The 21,741-nt window shown below is 39.9% G+C and overlaps 1 protein-coding gene across 2 annotated transcripts in view; it reads right to left on the minus strand.

Moving 5' to 3' along the window:
• Nucleotides 1-21,741, minus strand: part of ITGB1 (integrin subunit beta 1) — an 82,617-nt gene that overhangs the window by 11,592 nt on the left and 49,284 nt on the right. The window contains exons 10-16 of one of the 2 annotated variants that reach the window (XM_067542615.1): nt 21,469-21,609; nt 21,101-21,303; nt 18,672-18,910; nt 17,220-17,442; nt 7,237-7,469; nt 4,936-5,102; nt 2,910-2,990 (exon numbers count right to left, since the gene is read on the minus strand). In XM_067542615.1, coding sequence (XP_067398716.1) covers nt 2,916-2,990; nt 4,936-5,102; nt 7,237-7,469; nt 17,220-17,442; nt 18,672-18,910; nt 21,101-21,303; nt 21,469-21,609 — 1,281 coding nt within the window. In that variant the 3' untranslated portion in view covers nt 2,910-2,915. The remainder of the gene's footprint in view (nt 1-2,909; nt 2,991-4,935; nt 5,103-7,236; nt 7,470-17,219; nt 17,443-18,671; nt 18,911-21,100; nt 21,304-21,468; nt 21,610-21,741) is intronic. The other variant, XM_067542616.1, reaches the window with a different exon arrangement.

Consider the following 21,741-nt stretch of genomic DNA (forward strand, 5'->3'; position numbering starts at 1 on the left):
AGAAGAAAACCCTAGGAGTAGAGTGAAGTGGCTTCTTCCTGTGGTGACACAGCAACCAGCTTCCCTCCATGGCAAAAGTGCATGGTTCCTCTCCAAAGTGGTTGAGAGGAACCACTACGATCTGCATGAATTAGAAGTTATTGATGTAAGCCTACTGCTACTGTGACCCCAAAAGAAGCATCCAGTACTGGAGAGGTTCTCTCTCCACTCCACTTCCTCCCTGAAGACCCTCACTCAGTCTGCCAGTGGCACCCTTGTCTCCTGCTCTGAACAGACTCACAGCAATAGAGCAGAGGTCATCCAGCAAAGCCAGGGAAGACCTTGACATTCCTCATATTTCTAAAGTTAAAAAAAAAAAAAAAAAAAAAAATGGGGGGGAGAGGGAGGGGGGCAAAAAGTTAACTTTAAAAAACAAAGCCTCCTCATGCCAATAAAGCAGCAAAAGGACAGAAGCCAATGTAAAACAAAACATAGGTCTCTTACCTAACAACAGGAACTTTATGACAAAATTTTCTGAATTGCTTGGGAGATAAACATTTTTGGCTCATTTTTTATACCCTAAATGTCTAACTAATCACGTTGCTCACATCAGATATGAGTGGAGATAGGCTAAATGTAATAAATGGATTTAACACAGAACTTTCAACAGCTTACTCAAGATTTAAGATACATGGATGGTTTAAAATGGCAGAAAAGTCTGTTTTTTAGAAATTAGAACAAGTTTTTTTTTTTTAGAATATCATTATTTGTTTAGCTCCAACACTGTGCAAGCCACGATAAGCTAGAAATACATGGACTCTGCCTCTCAGAATTTAAAATATATACAGACAACTCATCAACAAAGAAGAGGAAGGGGTGGAAAAATGACTGAAGCCACATTTAGAATCATCTGAGATCTGCTAACTGAGATTTTCATTTTACTTTTTTTAAAACGGAGTAAAAAGGAGTGAAAGGAGTAAAAAGGAGTCACTTTAATCTTGGTAGTTACTACCTGTTTGAGGAGAAAACTAAAGAGTAGTAGCCTTTTGAAAGAAATGAGAAAAAGAAATGGCAGGGCCAAGAGGAATCCAGCCATACAGTGATGCATGGAATGAATGGAACAGAGTGGATAGAGCACACCAAAGGGGTAATTAGATGTTTGGCCTTGTGCACAATGAAGGGGGCAAGGTGGGAAGCAGAAAGGGATGACAAAGAAGTAGGCAGGAGCTGGATTGTGTACAGTTTTAGGAGGGAAGACAAGGAACTTAAACTTCATTCAGGAAATGTCAGGAGACCTGTGAAGGGATTGGAAATGGAGCTGGATATGGCCAGAGTGAGGGGCAAGGTAAATGATTTTTACAGCTATATTTTGGATAGACTGAAAAAGTGTGTGTTTCATGAGGTGAGAGTTTAGGAAGATAGAGAGGTTACAATAGTTGAGAAGAAATAATCAAGGCTTGGGAAAAGTTTTTTATGGTTGGAATGGAAGGATTTTGGAGATGTAAAGGAAAAACGGAAAGAATGAGGAGTTGATAATACCGGGGTGTAACCACCTAAAAAATCATAAGGGACCAGATAGGACAAATTTCAAGTTATGGGTCCAGGGCCCTCACTTAGATTCTATTATGATGGACGAATTCTTCCTTCTCCTTTTTCATCATCTCCCCCTCTTCCGTTCGCCGCCGCCCTGCACACAAGATCTTCCATCTTTCTCACCCTGCCCCCCAACCCTCTCCTGTCATCTGTTTTCCTACCCACCCTCTCTATTCTCATCCCCCTTTCTGGAGATCCTTGGGAAGGAGGAGAGCAATCTCACTTAAGAGCCCTCCCCTCTAATCTCCCTTAGATACCCTATCTTCTCTGGCTTCCTCACCTGGGCATCAGTGGCTGTCACTGTCGCTGCTTCCTGTACTTTAGGACTGAAGAAATAAATTCTTTGGGCTAATTCTATTCACAGCCTTCTGTCTGTCTCCTCAGTATTTGACATGGGAGGAGAGAAGATCTAAGCTACTATCAGCTAAAAATCTCAGAATCCATCTTCCTTTTGATAGGCTTAATGATGATCCAAATGGAAGTATGCAGCTCTTGCTTCACTGCCTTATGGCTGGTGGCTGTTAGAACAGCTGAGCTGGGGCAGTCAGCAGCACAGAGCTGTAGTCAACAGTTTAAGACAGAAGGTTGGAGTGCTCGGCCACAGTTTCAGGAGGGAAAGGGAGGCAGGAGACTAGTTGTTGGCTATGGAAGAAAATGCCCTTTCCTCATCCCCATAATGCTTGTCCCCATGGATGACACATGAGAGACGAAGCATTGTGATATTGTCAGTTGCAACAGAAAAATTAGGAGAGGAATAGATTGCATATCTAATCAATAAATTATTGATGAACATACTTCACACTTAAGGTGTATGTCTAGATACGTTTTTTTATCTTGAGCTAAATGACTGCCCATTAACTGAGGTACTTAATACATTTGTAAAAGCTAGTGAGGATGCTCCCGAAAAGTTTGTTCCAGTGAAGCCACAAACATCACAGAAACTATAAAGGCGAGTCTGGACATTCCCTAAAAAACATGTTAACTACCTTGAGATAACTGACAGTCACAAAACCCCTACTGTAGAGAAGCCCAGAGAGTCTCCCTCCTCCATCACCAATCTAAATTGTTGTTCTATTTTCCTTTATATAAAATTCTGTTTGACATCACGTATAAACTCAATTCTCAAGCAAGTACTATTGATATTAATAAATAAGCGATGTTGCTGTTAATACAGATTAAAAATTTTCAAGCTCCACTCTGTAAAATTTCAGAACTGAAGTAGCAGTAGATCAACAGAATAAGGCTCAAACTATGATTAACTGGCAATGACACTGAGTATGAAAAGAGTTAGAAGTGACATGCAAAGAAAAAGAAGAAATTGAAAAGAAAATACAAACTGAGATTTAGAGACCAGCTTTACGTCCATAGTTTGGATTCTTGAAATTATTAATAGGACTCTTGTATATTGGATTTTCTTGCTGAAGTAAAAGAAATGGTCAATGTTGAATAATTCAACAGAAGAAAGAAAATAACATTCTCAACTATCGTAAAAAAGGGAAAGATCATGCTGTATGTAAAGGAATATCATGTTAGTAATTTTCTTTTTAAATTATTTAGCTGTGAAACTTGAATACAAATCTTAAAAACTCTTGGCAACTCAATAAACAAGGATAAAGCCCTTCTAAGGGAATAACTGAAGCATAACTCTGCTTACAAGGATGTATGGGTATTGAGTACCACAGCGTTTTACATCAGTACTAAGTTTTGACGTTCAACAATTATTGACCCACCCCACACACCTTAATGTATATATAATATTTAAGGTCTCCTTGCAAAAACAAAAACAAAAAAAAAAGGGGGGGGGGGGAGGGTTCTTACCTTCCATGACTGTTGTTCTTCAAGATGTATTGCACATGTGCATTCTACTGTGTGTGTGCGCCCTGAGCACATTCGCCGGACATTCTTCCCTCAGTAATACCTTCATAGCGCTGGTATAAAGGGCTCAGCTGGCCCCGTGCCCCCGAGTTCCTTCTTTCCGACCAATTCCGATATAGAGAGGTAGGAGGGCACATCATGGAATGGACATGTACAACACATCTTGAAGAACAACCGTTACATAAAGACAAGTAATCATTTTTTTCTTCAAGTGCTTGCACATGTCCATTCCACTGTAGGTAATTCTGAACCAGTTGTATAAGAGGTGGGATTGGAGCTCATGGACATGCTGATGGCAAAACAGCTCGACCGAATCTGGTATTGTCCCTAGATTGTTGAGTGATGGCATAATGAGCAGCAAACATATGTACTGATGACAAAATCGCTGCTCTGTAAATGTCCTGAATAGATATCTGTGCTAGGAATGCCATTGACAATGCTTGCGCATTCGTGATGTGGGCAGTCAGGATAGCTGGTGGCAGAATACCCTCCTGCTTGTAATGTGTGAATGCATGATATGATCCAAGATGAAATTTTCTGAGCAGAGATGGGGAGACCTTTCATCATGTCAGCACTATGAACAGTTAGGTGGATTTACGAAATAGTTTGGTCCTTTCTATATAGAACGCTAGGATACATCTTACGTGCAATGAATGAAGCCACTGTTCTTTCCTATTTGCATGTGATTTTGTGTAGAAAACTGGTAAGATGATTGCCTGATTGCTATGAAACTGGGAGGAAGCTACGGTGATGACATAACTGCACCTTATCCCTAAAGAAGATTGTGTACAGAGGTTCGCTGAGAAAGCTTGCTGTAGTAAGGAGAACAGTTCCAAAGACCATCCCTGGTGGTAAGAAGGAACTGAGAATGTACGGGGTCGGCTGGGCCCTTTATACCAGCGCTATCAGCGCACAGCACCAGAAGGTGCCCACCCTGATGGGTACCACTGAGAGAAAAATTTCTGGTGACTATGCTTGGGGCGTGCACACATCTACAGTGGAATGAACACGTGCAAGCACTTAAAGAAAAAAGATGATTTTTGCTCTTGTACAGTATGTAAATGCAACTCCTGTCAACTTTTAATGGAAGCTGTCTGATTATTTCAGGTTACAATTTGGACCAGAGGCAAAGTCAGGTACTCTAGTGTCATTGTAACAAAGCTGGGCTAGTCTATCATTATTACTTCAGTCTGTTTCCTTTTCTATAATCTTGGGCCAAATTATTTATGTAATTAGAACTCAAACCTAAACTTTTGAGCACATGCTAGTTTATCTAGTCAGGTTATACATCTTAAGCAAGAGATGTTCTTTTATAACCTATCATTGTTGAATGTATGGAACATGTTCAAAACCAACTCTAAACAAGGGGCTTTTTTGTATTCTAGCTTTTATCCTAAGGGCATCTTGAAATATTTGGAGCATACAAATATTGTATGTATTGTACTTTCCATAACAACATCTTTATTGAATTTAAGTTCCATGACTCACCGTGTCCCACTTTGCATTCATCTTCTCCTTTTCAAATTTAGCAAATTCTCTTCTGTCATGAATGATCATAAGTAGTTTCCAAATCAGTAATAGAGCAAGACCAATAAGAACAATTCCAGCAACCACACCAGCTACAATGGGAATGATGTCAGGGCCAGTGGGGCATTCTGGGAAATAGAATAATTAGCACAATGTAAAAGCAGCACAATTGCTGAATATGTTAAATTATACTGTGCAATATTCAGAGCATCAAATTTGTCAAGAGCAATGCTAATAATAATTTGTCACATTTAAAAAGTATCTGTGAAAAATAATCTAAATTAGAGCTACTGATATATACGAAGGTTCTTATTCTAGTTTTGAGACACACATGTAGTGAGAAAGCAAGTTTTGATGCCAGGGAGAAACGACATCTGTTGACCAAGTCAGCTTTTAAGACCACACAGAGCTAAGAATTTCATACTGCTTGAAACCTTAAGGTTAGACTTCTAGGCTGCTTCTGAACAAGCTGATTTTGAATTGTAAACATAAAGAGACATAAGATAAAGGTAGGGCTACAGGGGGGAAATTGACTTTAGGAATATAAATATGGATTAACCAGATAGTCCCAAAATACCCCTCACTTTATAGAAAAAGTGGTCTCGTTTCTACCTCAAGCTGCAATATTTATACAGAGCCAAACTGTAATAGCGGGATCCCCTGAGGCAGAGGGATCAGAATGTTAACAGATTTTTACAAGATTTTTTTCAATATGGGAATCCAGTCCTTTGCTGAACTAAGAAATGCAAATGATTGATGTTTTCATGCGAAAGGATAATTACAGAACAGAAATGATATTTGCAAAATTATCTAAAACTATACAAAAGAAAACAAGCTATTTGTATGGAGAAGATAAGGCAAGAGTAACCAGCACTGGTGTAAAAAAATTACCTGTTTTGCTCAATACAGAATCCTGACTAGTCACCTAACTAAGGAATTGATCCTTCTCCCCTTCTAGTCAATAGAAAAACTCCCATTAACTTTACTGGTGCAAGATCAAGCCCCAAGTAAACTGCTGGAATCTGCCAAGGTGCATAGTTAAGTGAACTGAATCACACCCAAGAGACACTGATTTTGAGTCCTGCTCCTATTCCTTGGGCTAAGCTTCCTACAGAACGTTAATGTTATTAACCAACATTTTTATTTTTTAAAGGAAATTAAATACGAGAGTCCATTAATGAACTTTACAAAATTTTTAAAGTCAGCTGAGATGAATGAACATTCTGCTGAGACTGTAAACTCTTTGGGATGACATCTACCTCATTACTCATGGGTACAGCACCTAGCACAATGGGATACAACTCCAACCATTGACTGGGACCTCTAATAAACACTGCAGTACAAATTATGATAATAATGATCTGAAAGCAGCTTGAAAGCATCAGAGTGATAGATTGCTTCTCCTCCTTTTTCTTTCCCCTTAACCTTTCCCTATTCTCTCCTGATCCCCACTAGGTGAGGGGAACTCATGTGAACCTTAAGTGGTCTGGTCAGCTCTTTTGTGGCAACAGCTACAGGCAGTGCGTGGTCTTTGTTCCACTTCATGTCAAATGACACACTCAATAGAGAAGTGTCACTCACTAACTTAAGTTTTTCAAACACGGTTTAAGTGACTGTTGGCTTTTAAATTCAGTCATTTGAGTTAGCAAACAGCTGTCATATTTTTAAGGTACAAAAAATTATGCTCCCCACCATGGAAAACTTCAGCCCTAAAGAGAAATTTTGAGAACATTATCCAAAAAAAATAGTGAGTTAATGAAAGTTTCCATACAATGTTCACAACTGTAGAGAAGTTATTCCATGCATCTTTAAAACGACATACTGAGCAAAACACATGCAGTTCTCTGGGTCCACATCATACCAAACTAGTGCAACTAGGGAAAAATATGGCCTTCACCGAGTAGACAGATTAATGAAGATATTTACTGCAATAATTTCCCACAAAACAGAAAAAACATTTAAAGGTGAAATAAAAAAAAGTTATATCTCAAAATTCAGGGCATAAACTTCACCAACTAGGATGAGGAAGGGATGTCAATCAAAGCTGCAGCACTGTACAATTATGTGTCTGATGGGGATAACACAAGCACCAGTCTCAAGCAGCCCTAGTTAGCTTCAGAGCAGGGAGTGGGAATACTACTTCTGAATACGGTCTGAAGGTTCAGAAAGGTCAGTCAATACAACTGTGTCGAGTGCAGAAGGAACAAGACAGAGCTGGCTGGTTCACAAAAGTGAAGGAAACATGCAATAAGGGGTTTATACCTGGTGTCTCAACCACATGGACAATGGCTTCATTGTTTGCATTGACAGAGTATGTGAAGTAGAACCAGCAGTCATCAACATCCTTCTCTTTACAGTGAGATAGTGGATCAGGCTGGCCAGGCTGTGGTAATTTGTCCCGACTGTCTACCATTGTCATGTTGAAATGCATACAGTCCTGAGAACATGTGTCTTTCTTTTCTCCCTTTTTGAAAGCTCTGCATTGAACACAGTCCCTGTTGAAATACAAATTAGTAACACCACTTTTAAACATGTTCATCAAAGAGAGATTTCTTGTATATTAATTTTCATCTCATTCAAAAAAACTTTTAGCAGATTTACCACCTGTCATGTGAGACTGTCACTTTCTCCCCACCAAATGTCTCCTTTTTCTTCCTCACCTCATTTCTTCTCTTTCCTATCCCTCTCCTTTTTCCTTCTGTCAAATAAAGGACTGGCTTAGCTGGCCAAGACAGTATATTTTCCAATACTGTTGTAAGCTTGTGACCTTAAAGAGGAAACTAAAAGCAATGACCTAAACAAGTACTGGTACAAGTTTGCCAGACCTCACAGAGTTCTGATAAAACTGTGTGCTGTGCCTGTGTTTCTCCAGCAGTGAGATTACAAGTGAGAGTCAACACTAGAGACAAAAACTGCATTTTCTATCTTTGCTATTCTTTTCTCTTTCATTTTGTGTGTATCTTGTTTTTGTCTTCTAGGAAAAAGGATCCCATTTTAACAAAACAGCAACAACAGCTGCAGCCCATCTTAACTAACTTCTCCTCTTTTCCTCAAAGAAGGAGAGTTATTACCGTCTTCAATGCCATCAGGGAGACTGTCAAACAAGGAGGTTTTCCTTCCAAATAAAAATGGTTACTGACCTTTCATAACTGTTGTTCTTTGAGATACGTTGTTCATGTCCATTCCATGTTAGGAATGTCCACTGGAATGGAATGAACATGAGCAAGCACTCAAAGAAGAACTATCTTCATCTAAGGGGAAAGAGATCAAGGGATGTTGTTAAAATGAAACTCTTATTTAATACATAACATTTCAAATGCTTCAACTATTTTATCTTCTTTTCTGTATCTTTAATAAAAGTTTTTAAAGGGTTTGCCATGGTACTAAGGCTGAGGTCTCTGTATACCAAGCCCTGAACCTTGTTGAAACTGTTTAATGTTGGACAGTAATGGGGTAGTGGCCATGTATTCTATGTAGACTAATACAACAGGTGTAAGAAAATGTAATACCCTAATAAATGCAGAATATTCGTGCACTTTGTGATTAATTTCCTATGTAAAAACCTCCCTACTGTAGGTTCCTCTCCCCACTTATCTATGACCCTCAATGATGGAAAAGACGACCCAAGTCCAGGTCAATAGGAAGAGGTGTTTGAAACTCTTTGAAAGAGTCTGAGGCAGGAAGTGAACTCTCTCTTTCTTGGAAGACAGCAGTGGACAAGGAAAAGCTGAGGAGCTGCATGCAGAGTAGGAAACTTACCAAGTACCAGGAGTCTATGCCTTAATAAAAGGCCATTCATTTTCTTTCTGCAGCTTCCTGACTCATTCATCACATATAGTCATTCTACTCACATTCCATCAATTACAACTGTTTGTTAGGCACATAGGGCTGTGTATCTCACACTGCTTTGCAGAGGCATGTATGCACACATCATAGTCAATCACTTAAGATTTAGCATCTGACCAACTGACTTTCTGGCCAACCTGACTTCTTTTGGTACATTGTAGAGTGAATACAAAATTTGGTTTTAAGCAAAAGTTTAGTTGCAACCTTAACTAATCTGGACAATCAGAAACACCTTCAAGTAAAACTATAATTATCCCCACGTAGGTCAGCAGGACTCAAACGCAGGACTTTCAGAGATGCACAACACCAGTGAGTTACATAGCAACTTGCTACACAGCATTACAATGTTGGGCTCTATTTGTGGCTCAGGAAGGAAAGCATAGTCTAGTCATTAGAGCAATATTCAGAGAGAAGATTACTAAGCAAAGTTTTGGTATATTTATTTCAAAAAGCACCATGGGTGAGTAGATGAAACTTAGGTCTGCCACAGTAGAGACCTGGGTTTCATTCCTAGCTCTTCCATAAATGACCTTGTGCAAGAAGAGACTACTCAATTTGCGCAGTAACTAGAGTTCTTCGAGAGCTGTGCCTCTATGGGTGCTCCACTTCAAGTGTGTATTTACCCCTTGTGCCTTTGATCAGAGATTTTTGGTAGCAGTGGTCATTTGCCACACATGTGCTGCATACCTCCATGTACCCTGTACTGAGGGATACATAGGACTGCATGGAGGAAACACCCTCCCTTCTTTCTTCACTGCAAAGTCCCACAGAAGAAACTCCAAAGCAGAGAGGAAGGAGGGTGGGTAGTGGAGCACCCATAGGGACACTTGAAGAACTCCAGTTAGTGCTCAAGCTAAGTAAACTCCCCTTCTTAGTGTCCTTATGGGTGTTCCACTTCAGGTGACTTCCGAGGAGTATCCTCATAAGGAGGTGGGAGATTTGAAGCCAAATCTAATACTGAAGACAACTGCATTCCCAAGGGCACCATCTGTTCTAAAAGAATAGGCCACCACATAATGTTTGGAAAAGGTATGTATTGAAGTCCAAATTGCAGTCTTGCAGATCTCAACAAAGGGAACATGTTTAAGTAATGCCACAGAGGTAACTAGGGATCTCATGGATTGGGCTAACACGTGAAAAGGAGGTTATATATTGGCAGATTCATAACAGGAAACAATATACCTGAAGGTATACCTGGAAAATCTCTGTGTGGAGACTGCAAACTCTTTAGTCCTGTCAGTAATTGAGACGAACAGTCTTGAACACTTTCTAAATGATTTGATTCTGTCCAGATAGAATACTAATGACCTCCTGACATCTCAGGTATGGAAAGTAGCAGCCTCCTGGTCTGATGTGGTTTCAGGAGGGAAATGGGGGGGAAAAGATGAATGACCTGATTGATGTGAAAGTCAGACAATGCCTTAGGCAGAAACAGGATGTAAATGTAACAAAACTTTGTCTTTGAATAACACTGTGAAAAGAGGATCTGCCATTAAAGCCCCCAGTTCCTTGACTCATTGGACAGAAGTTATACCTACCAGAAAGGTCTTTTTTAAGATTTAGATAGAGGTTTTGAAGAGAACAGGTAGCCATCAATTCGAATGGGGGTTTCATAAGGCACTAAAGTACTGCGTTTAAATCCCATACTTGAGTCGGTTGTTGAAACTGATGAAAAAGGTTTCTTAAACGCTTAAGGAAACTTGATGTTGTAGGATGAGCAAACATTGAAAGTTCTCTAATCGAGGAATGAAAGCCATTACCACTGCTAAATGAAGTCTGATAGAACTCAAATATCCCTGACTTTTTAAATTCCAACAGGTAGTCCAGAATGGCAAAGAGGGAAGAATGACCAGACAAAAGACATCACTAATCACCAATGATGGAATCTCTTCCATTTCAGGAGGTATTTTGTGTAGATCCCTTCCTACTGTTTAATAACACCTCTTGCACTTCTTTGCAGAGCGGAAAGTCTTTATTCCCACAAACCATTGAGTAACCAAGCCTTGATCTGAAGAATTCCCCGGTTGGGATGGAGAGTCTCACCTACATCTTGAGAGAGAGGATAGATAATAGATAAAGAACATCTCCGAACAAATGGCAAGGCAAATTAAATAAGGGTACCAGGCTTGCCTGAGCCATGCTGGAACAATTAATAAGATCTTGGCTTTGTCTTGCTTGATCTTGTTTATCACCTTCAATACCAAAGGCCTTAGAGGGAATGCATAAAGAGGGTCCCTTGTCCACAAAACAAGAAAAGCATCTTGTACAGTGTTATGTCCCAACCCTCCTCTCAAGCATAATTGTACTTTCTATTGGTGGTGGCAGCAAAGAGGGCCACTTCTGGAAATCACCAGATCAGAAAAATGCAATTGAGAGTTCACGAGTCCAACTCCCCATGCATAATCTTGGGAGAAGTGTTTACTGGGATTGTCGGCCATGGTGGTCTATAGGCCTCGAAGGTAACTGGCTAAAATGAGGATGAGACTGGCTATACACTAGTTCCATATTGCTTCAGCACAAAGGAAAGAGGATCTTACCCACCCAACCTGTTGGCTGATGTAGAACATGCAGATTATATTATCTGTCGTGATTTTTATGGATTTATCCCTGATTAAGGAAAGGATGTGAACACAGGCATTTCTGACTGCTCTCAACTGTAGGAGCTTGATGTGAAGACATGGTTCTTGGGCAGACCATTTGCATTGAATGGTGTGTTCCCCTAAACATGCCCACCTACATACCAGAGATACATCCATCATTTTAGTGATGGTTGGGGAAAGTTGGATTAATGAATACCTGAACAGATGTCTTTCTACCAATTGAAGGATTCTTGTACTTGATGAGGGACTGATACCAACCTATTCAGGTTGTGGTTTTTTGGGGCATAAGACCTTCCTGAGCCACCCTTGGTAACAACGAAGGCATAACCTCCTGGCTCATATTCCAGGATGCAATCCACACCAGTGAGGTGGTTGTGTCACCATCTGCCCTGCAACCTGGGGTGCCTCACTATGCTTTGCTGTTGTAGTTCCCAGCCTGGGCCATTCACAAACAGCATACAGATCACCCCCTCAGTGTCTGTGTACAGCTGCAGTCCTGGTCCAGCAACTCTGACCCCAGCAGCCTGTCAGCAACACATGAGCCACACTCTGGCTTCCGGCAGCCTTGGTTACTACTTTTAGGGTGACTCCAACACGCTTCCAGTCCCAAATTTCCCTCAAAACATGTTCTGCCTTATCCAGCCCTCTCCTGGACAGTTCAGACATTATAGGTCCGTTGCCCCGATAAGGGGAAAATATCCAACAGTTTGCTACTTTACCTGGAGTTACCAAACAGTTCAGTTTAAATACAACATTGGATTGTTTAAAAAAATAAATTAAATTAAATTAAAAATAAATAAATAAATAAAAAATAAAAAATAAACAAGTTTATTTAACTACAAAGAGAGAGATTTTAAGTGAGTAAAAGTATTAAAGTAAAAAATGGTTACAAGAGAAGTAAAAATTAAGACTTAGCTACTACAAAGCATTTTAATATATTTTAACACATTTTTACCTTGATTCAAGGTAAAAATCCTTACCACATGTTCCCAGCAACAGGGCTGACCAAATTCATTTGAGGATGCCCTCACAAGTCAAAGAGTTGGTTCTTTTGTCTTCTTAAGTGAAAGAGAGAGCAAGAGAGAGATAGGGAGAGAAAGCAAGAGAGATCCTGGGATATTTTTGCCCCTCACATTTATAGTACAGTCACCATTTGAAATACATTTCCAAGAGGGTTACCCCTAGATAAAGTTCCTTCCCCCTGTGAGGACGGAGACATGGGGTCTTGCGGTGAAAGAGGTTCCATTTTGTTGCTTGCTAAAATGCAGATCAATTTGTTCCTGTCCGACTTCTTTGCCAAAGAACGGCTACTTGACCGATGACTGCCAATCAACTTTGATAACACCTGGCTAGAGAAATCAGCTTGTCCTCTGTCTGTGAGGAACAAGTTTACCCACCACCCAAGACTTATCTGGTAAACGCATTTCAGTCATAATTTCAGCTTATTTTCATAAGTTTACAATATGATGTTTCTGCACGTATTTCACCATGATTTTATTGACCCGTGAGTTATTAGTTTTCAACTGATACCTCACAAGGCATATTTTGTACAAAGATTATAATAGTGTGTACGGTATGAATACAGAAGTGCATCTGGCCACACTGGCATGTTGCATCACAAAGGTACAAGCTGCCATGTACACTGGTAGTTGAAGACAATTTCTTGTTGATCTCTGTGGACTAATTTTAATTTTTAAAATGTCAAAAATCTATCCATGGGAAGGTAAACTCTGGCCATTACTGTGTCTAGGGAGGCCCCTATGCATTCTATCCTTTGCACTGGAGTCAAAGTGGACTTTGATATTGTGCTGAAGTCCCAGCTTGTGGAACAGGGACATTGCTGTCTTTACAGCGGGGAGAACCTCACTGCGAGTGCAGCCCATGAGCAGCCAATTGCTGAGTTATGGAAAAGTGATTATACTGAGTTGTTGAAGATAGGTAAAAACCACTGCCAAGACTTTTGAGACTACCCACAGGGCAGATGAAGGGCTGAAAGGAAGCACTCAATACTGGAAGTAACCTTGACCAACCAGAAACCAAAGGAATCTCTCATGAGAAGAATGAATTGTGACATGTAAGTACATGTCTTGAAGGTTGAGAACCAATCCATTGATTCCAGCGATGGAATTGTAGCTATGAGAGTCACTATTCTGAATTCTTATGTTTTCACAAAGTTGTTTAGGAGTCTTAAATCTAGAATCTTGTTCTTTTTTGGGTCCAGAAAATCCTTGGAGTAAAACACTTTCTATACTGAGCTAGAATTGACTCCATTGCTGTAGGCACAGAAGGGAGACAATTTCCTGTCTCAGTAGGTGCTCATGAGAAGGGTTGCTGAAAAGTGACGTAGAAGGTGGATGGATGCAATAACATGATTTTATAATCTCTAACACCCATTTGTCAGATGTAATCTACTCCCATGCAAATTGAAAATGGGAGCAAGTCTCCAAAGTGGGTGAGGGGTAGAATGGCATAGTTGAAGCTTAGTGATGTAGAGTGGTTCCAGATTCTCAACCAATCTATCAAAACCGTCATTTTGGTGACAAAAATGGCTGAGTGGCTGACAGAAACCTTTCTGAAACCTTGGCTTCTTTCTGCACAGCTTTGTGAGACTTTTAAATCCTGAAAATTGAACAGGACAGGACCTTTGTGCTGTTTGAAGCCTGCTAAACTTTTGTTTACATGTAGGTGTATCAATCTCAAGGGATCTCAAGGTGGCCCTGAAATTCTTCAGGCATGTAAGGATTCATCGGTGGATTCAGCAAAGAATCTTACTCCATCAAAGGGACGGTACCCAACCATATTTTGGACCTCCCTTGGGAACCCAGAAAGCTGGAACCAGGATGCCTGATGCACGATCACTGCTGTGGAAACAGAATGAGCTGCAGTGTCAACTGCATCCAGTGAGGCTTGTAACAAGTCCTAACTAGCAGATGACGTTCATTAATAATGGATTGGAATTGCTTGCAGTGTTCAGGCAGAAGGCACTCAAAAGTGGTAAACCTAGAATCATTTCTGTGGTCATATTTCACATAAGAGCCTGCTAATTTGCAATCCTAAACTGAACTGTCACAGACAAGTAGGCCTTAGGTTTGAACAGGTCAAGACATTTTTAGTCTTTATCATAAGGTGTGGATTTGATGTGATGCTGTCTGCCATGTTCATTCACACTTCCACAACCAGGGAAGGATGGGAAAATAAAAATTCAGAGTTCTTGACTGGAACACACTATTTTTTGTCACCATGCTTGCATGTTGATGGTATTGTTGCTGGGGGCTGCTAGATGGTCTTGGCAAGATCCAACAGGGACTCATTGATTGGAAAAGCAATTCTAGCTGAGGATGACCACTGTAGAATATCTAATAACTTCTGCTGCGACTCTCCGACCTTCTCTAAGGGAATCTGGAAGGAGTCCACAATATATTTCACTAAGTCTTGAAACTGTTTGAAATCATATGGCAGAGAAGACATGAGAGGCTTAACAATCTCATCTGGAAAAGATGAGATATTCATTTGCGGAGTAGCCTCCTTATCTGCTCCGGACTCCTGCTCCTCAAACAATCAACTTGCAGTAACGGAGAAGGGATAGGTGAAGTAGGTGAATGTTTCTTTCTGTGGTCCATATAAGAAAGACTAAAGGCTCATGAAAACTGTTGTCAAAATGAAGCCCAAGGATCACAGTATGGCCACTGAGGAGATCCATAAGATATAGAAAGTGGTATCCATTGCTACTCGAACCAGCAAAGAGGAGCATGGTTTTGTAGTTCCTCTCTTTCCTTAAAAGTATCAGGTAAAAGCTTGCTTAATTGGTGAGCAGGGGAATCCTGCACTGAGATTTAAGAATCAGAAGGGAATTTCTCCTCATCTAAAGGAGGAACTCTGCCAAACTCACAACGTATTGGAAAATCAGGTAGTTCTGGAGAAAAGTTCAAACTTGGTGACCAGGTCCATCCTGGTACCAACAGACGTTTGGTACCCATTAGCAGTGGAGACTCCAGCACAGCTAAGACAAGTAAGTCTTTTGAACTTTTAAATTCCTGTGGCACTGCGTGGATTGAAGTTGACACAGGACAAGGTTCACAGTTGGTAATGAGGGTATAGACTGTTCCATTAAGTCTTGTCCGATGAAGGTTAATGGTACCAAAGAATATGAATGCTTGGTAGGTGCTGAGATACTATGAGAAGCCCGCCTTCTCCCCAATATCGAGGGCATCTGGATGACTAGCTTAGGTATGGAGGATACCAAGAGGGTTGTAGATACCATCCTTTTAGAAAAAGAGTGCTTAGACTCCTTCACTGCAGGGTCATGCTTCTGAGGTACAGAGGAGGACCTCAATACAGAGGCATGTTTGGTGCCTTTAGCCTTACTGAAGCTCAGAGCCCTAGGCACAAGGTCAGTACCAATGGAGCCTGGAGCCTCAGTGGTATCCAATGCAGAATATGAGGTCTCCAATGTGGTCTTATTTTGAGGAGACCGAGACTTTCTTGGAGTAAACTCTTTATGAAGAGAAAGAGACTCCTCTTTTTATGGGTTTTCCCTGAGTCTTCTGAGGATCTCTTCTGTGTAGGTGTGGGTAAGCAACTGAGCGTGCAGATGTTATGGGGGCATTATGCTCATTCAGAGGCCGATGTCCAATGAGGGTCTCTGGGCTTGGATCAGAAGCTGAACAGAGAGAATGCTCCATCATTAGGAGCTTAAGTTTTACCTCCCAATTTTTCCTAGCTCTGCTTTTAAGGGACTTGTATCTCTCCCAAACAGCAGATATATTAGGAGTGTCCGTCACTGGCCGGGATAACTTCCCAACTTGCAAGACAACACTTGAAGTCTGGAGATCCTGGCATATCCCAAGACAACAGGGATTCCAAAAGAAAAAAAATCCTCTTAAAAGGAAAGGATTATAAAACAAACCTCTACAAAATAAGAGGTATAAAATAAAATTATTAGTCTAAAGAATAAACTCTGAACAGTTGTAAGTGGGCACACTAAAAGGCACCATCTCAGACTGAGGCGGCTGAGAGGGAACTGAGCGTAACCTGCCCACGCAGCCCAATATATCTTCGATACAGGGCATGAGGAGGCATAGAGTTCATGCACAGGCTGAATGGGCAGTTACTGAAAATCTCTGATCAAAGACGCATGCACCCCAAGTGGGACACTATGCAAAGAAGAATCTCTGTCACCTTATCTATGAAATGAGGGTCCTTTGCCCCTAGGGTAGGAATATTCAGAGATTCTAAGGCCAGAAAGGACCACTGTGATCATCTAGTCTGAGCTCCTGTGTAGTACAGGCCACAGAACTTTCTCATAGGAGTCCTTAGTCAACAATAAGGGTTGTGAAATACACAGAAATATTAACAGCAATCACTGGATGAGGAGATTTGAACTCAGTCTCCTGGGATGCAATCCAGTATACCTTTGGCATTACATAGAAACCAGGTTACAAGGTTAACTATGATGTAGCTGTCACTGGCCCATAAATAGAGTTATACAAACAAATAGCCAGTCTGAACTGATTTTTATTTAACACAAATCACACTGTGAAATAAATGGAAGAAAGTCAAGAACTAAACTGTCTTAGCTAAGTAACTAGTCAAGTTTTTTTTTATTGTCAGCTTGAAATGTATTCTCCCTCTTCCTACTGCCCCAAGGTATTATATCCCTATATTTCAGATTGGAACATGAAAATAAAGCAGCAATAAATATCAAGTTCCCCATTTTCAAAGTTGAGAATATGTAAATACCAAAAATGCACGTACACACAGCATCTCTGAAAGCCTCACCTTTGTTGTACTGACACTTACTTGTGCTCTGCACAGACACCAAGGCAGGTCTGACACATCTCACACGTGGGCCCTTGGAATTTAGCATCTGTGCAGTTACAGGTTCCACACTCACAGATTCCTCTTCCATTGCAGATTTGCCCATTGGAAGCCATACATGAAGATGTATCCAAAGAGCAGTCACAAGCACTGCCAGTGAAATTGGGGAAACATTCACACACTCTACATTTGCAGATACCATTTCCTGCATGTTAAAAAGATATTTTAGTAAACTTAAACCTGACACAAAATGAATTTATATTTTGTGGCACTGAGAAACATTTGAATAATGTTTGCCATCAGGGAATATTGGAAATATAAACTTACTGATGGAAAGATTGAAGGATGAAGAGAAGAACTAATGAATACACTTTTAATGATGTTTGCCTCCTTGGAGAGTTTTTTATTTAACCACATTTCTCTTCCCTCCTCACAAAACCACAACAAAAGAACCGGAAAGGCTGGTGAAAGGTCCCTCATGGAGACCATTATAAAATGAAGCCCTCTCTCCACAGCAAGTAATCAGCATACGGTCAGTGTCAGTGCAACCTCTCTGTAATAATAATTTAACATTTATATCGTGCTACTATGCCTCAATCAGATCAGAGTCCTACTTGCTAGGCACTATACAAACAAACATAATTTGCACCTCAACCTTGCCTTAGAAAAGCTTAGTCTCAGGGCAAAAGGTCAGGTAGTCTTCATGGCTGATTAAGTCTTTGGCCTCTTCTCAGACTGCTTGGAAGGATACCAAATAATCACCAGTGGTTTATGCAATGTGAACAATATCCACTAGTATCTGGGCTGAGATTACCAGCTAATTTTGTTTAGGTAGAAGTTACAATAAAACAGTGTAGTAGTACAGTCTCACGACACTTGACTCAGTATTTATTACACCCACACCTTGTCAGATCCATCTAGGTTTCTTAGATGAGGCATGTGGATTATTGCACTGGAAATGTTCATATAATAAACTTGATTTATGATTTCAGCTGCTTTGATTATTTATGATTTACTTTATCATTTTATATTAATACATATTGTAGGTATTTGCCTAGTGTCAGATTAACGAGATGTACAATAAATTCTGGTCTCCTTCTACAGGGCAAAAGTATTTTAAATTTTTGAAGTTCTCAGCATTTTACAGCTTTTGTCAAATTCAATTTACACACAGACTGGAACTGTGATGGAGGGAAGATATTTAATCTGAAGTGTTAGCATTTGTACTAACACATACCATATCCTTGACTATAGACCAATGGCCATTCTATTATTAGGTAACTATTTTCAGACTCTATTAGCTCGGGCCAGATTCAAATGGCTCTGTAATAATTTATCATCTCCTCTAAGCCACTTAGCTGCTGTTCAGATTTGTCAGCCTCACCCTGTATCACATTTGCAAGTTTCTGTAGAACTATGAACTAAATTTCTCACCTCCACAAATTAAGCCATTAGATCTATCACAGTTGAAGTTATCACATTCACAATATTTGCCAGAGTAGACTTCATTGGTGTTTTCCCTTTTCTTGCACACACATTGTCCGCAAATACACTCCCCATTGTTACTGCATATTTCTGTACTGTTCTCTCTTCTACAGTAAGCATCCATATCTTCACTATTTACTTCATCTGTGCTGCATTCACACTCTTTTCCAATACGTCCTTCGTTACACCTAGAGAAAAAATATATGCCTGAAGATTTAAATTGATTAAACCTCATGCGAACTGAAAAATGTACATATAACAACATATACAAGAGAAAGATTCAGTAAGATAGAAGGCAGTAGGTAGGTCACTGTTCCTGCAGGGAAAGGTTTGAGTTTCAAACTAGATACCAGCTGAGACTTAAGTGTAACCATTCTTGGGACCTGTGGGACCTAATTGTGCCATTAAGCAGTTTCTATGCTGTTTATTTGCTCCAGGTGAAAAGCTGAGGGCCACAACCTATGACAACATGGCCAAATAGCCATTGGCATTATTTCTGTAAAATGAGAATTATTATTTTTAATATAAAAACAGTGCCAGTGGCTATTTACTAGGGTTACTTGCCCTCTACCCTACTTAATCTCTCTCTCTATCAAGGAAACATTCTCACCTGGACACTGGGCATTTGAGGCTGGATTCTCAGAGGTACTGAACACCTGCAGCTTCCAATTACTTTAATTGGAGTGGTGGGTTTTCAACACATCAGAAAATCAGGACCAAGTATTTAGAAACAAAAGGTTGTTTATTATGGTTATCAGAAACAAACCTGAGAACCATTTAAACCAGAGATGAAGTTTTCATCAGAAAATCATTCAAGTGTAGAAAAGAGCAAGAAATCGTTCTTAATACTGAATCCATTATACTTTTTTGTCTGTGTGTGTGAAGTCATTGAGATGTCAGTGGCAGTGGCTCGCTCCCTCTGCTGGCAAACACAGGAATTTTGCTTTGTTTATTCCAAGGGAATGTAGAGAAAAACTCTCTTGAAAGTGAAGCAGGTAATACTTCAGGCAGGTAATACCTGATAACTCCCCCTTACCAAATGCTTAGCAGTTAGAGAAACATGCCCCAAATCTGCAAGCATTCAGTGAACACACCACTCCCACTGACCTCAAACTCAATTCCATACTAAAGTCTCCTGGCAAGATTAGGTCCTACTTTAAATATGCTCCTGAAATTTTTCCATTAAATCAATATCTATTGCTGTTTGTCTTTAATGAATGACTGCCTATCAGGGAGTTGGGAAAGGGGTTGAAAACTTTTTAACTTAAAAATAATGTTTAGAGACACAAGGTGGGTGAGGTAACATCTTTTATTAAACCAACTTCTGTTGGTGAGAGAGACGTACTTTCAAGCTGGTGTCATCTTCCCAGGCACTTCCTGCCAAGAAGCTACAAAATGTATTGTAAAACTCCTTGGCTCCAAGAAAATCCAGACCATGTCAAAAGGGTACAATTAGGTCAATCTAAAAGCTCACAAGAATATTACAACTTACGCGCCATTTTTATTTCATCCTTGCAGTATGTTTCTTATTAAATGGATCTTTAAATTAAAATAGGAAAACAGGAAATTTAAATTTAAACAGGAAAAACTCAAAGGGATCCATATTCTTTGAAGGACCAATTCATGAAGGGCCAGATTCTGATAATTTGACTCATGCTTGGTAGTGCCTTATGTGGAATCACAAAAATTCAGACAGGATGCCTTACACTGAAACTGTGATAGAAATGCTAAATTCGGGCAAGATGTCTTAGAACTACAATAGAAATGCAAAATCGTTGGTCTGTGTTGTAAGATGTTAACTACCTTTGTAACCGCACCCAGCCATACCCTGTCAGATAGATAACAAGTGACTGTATGTGACTCGGGACTCACTGACACCGGGAGAATCACCGGGACATGCTGGCACGTGAAACCCCCATTGTGTTATAAGTACCCTATGTGAGGTAAATGACCTGTTAAGTATCAGAAACTCCACTATATGATCTATATGTAAAAAGGAATCTTAAAAACCTATATAAGCTATCTGTATTTTGTACCAAGGCGAAGTTCCAGAGATCAGCACGGGGACATGCTGCCTGGGCTTCCCTATAGCTATAGCTTTCTGTGTGTTTGTCACGATTAAAGTTCTGCTCGATCCAACCCAAATTAAGTAGCTGCGTGATATTTTCCACGACACTTATGACATGAAGAGTTCCCCTTGTTTCACTGGGACAAATTGTGGAGGTAAGTTGTATTCAACATGGGTAAGGCTCTCAGATGGCCAAGGACCATAATGTTTCTTCCAGCCAATTTGCCCAAAATAAAAAAAAGCCTGATTAAAGAAACTATGTGCTCATATTTACCCTTTGCCAAAAAGAATTAAAGGTCCATGTATTTACCTGCAAGCACCACACTCAAATGTTCCATTTCCCGCATGGCACAGTGGACTATCAGGAATTCCTTCATTTTGACATTGACATTCACAGATGAACTGAAGATTAATTTCCACTTCTTCAGTGAAACCCAGTGGCTTAATTTTAATGGTTTCATTTTGTCCTTTCTTTGGACACTCGTTAGCGGTTACACTAATCTCAAATTTAACCTGTAAGCAAAATAAATGGATTGTAAAGGCGCACTGTCTAAATTATTAAAAAGTAATATATTTTAGAGATTTTCAGAGAACTGCAGTCTTGTACAGTTCTTTAGATATTAAAAATGTATGTTAAGTCAGATATGTACTGTTTGCTTTAACTGAACAGAAAATTACCTCATCTCCAATTGAAATGTTGGAACACTTTCTTCCATTTTCTCCTGTGCCATTAACTCCATTCTTGCAATAAGATTTATAACTGATTGTTACTCCTTTTGGTAATTTGCTGTTTTCCAAGATAACCTCTGAAGACAAGGACTAAAACAAAAATTAGGTTATTAAGCAATAATTACCATCTAGCTTTAAAAGAGCTGATAAATACATGTGGAGCCTAAGAAATGGGCATTTCCTGAAGAGAGAATTTCACAAAAATACATTCTCTATGCATCA

This window comes from Emydura macquarii, unplaced genomic scaffold (assembly GCF_026122565.2).
Source record: "Emydura macquarii macquarii isolate MOO-44397 ecotype Brisbane River unplaced genomic scaffold, CSIRO-AGI_Emac_v2 contig_719, whole genome shotgun sequence".
NCBI lineage: Eukaryota > Metazoa > Chordata > Testudines > Chelidae > Emydura > Emydura macquarii.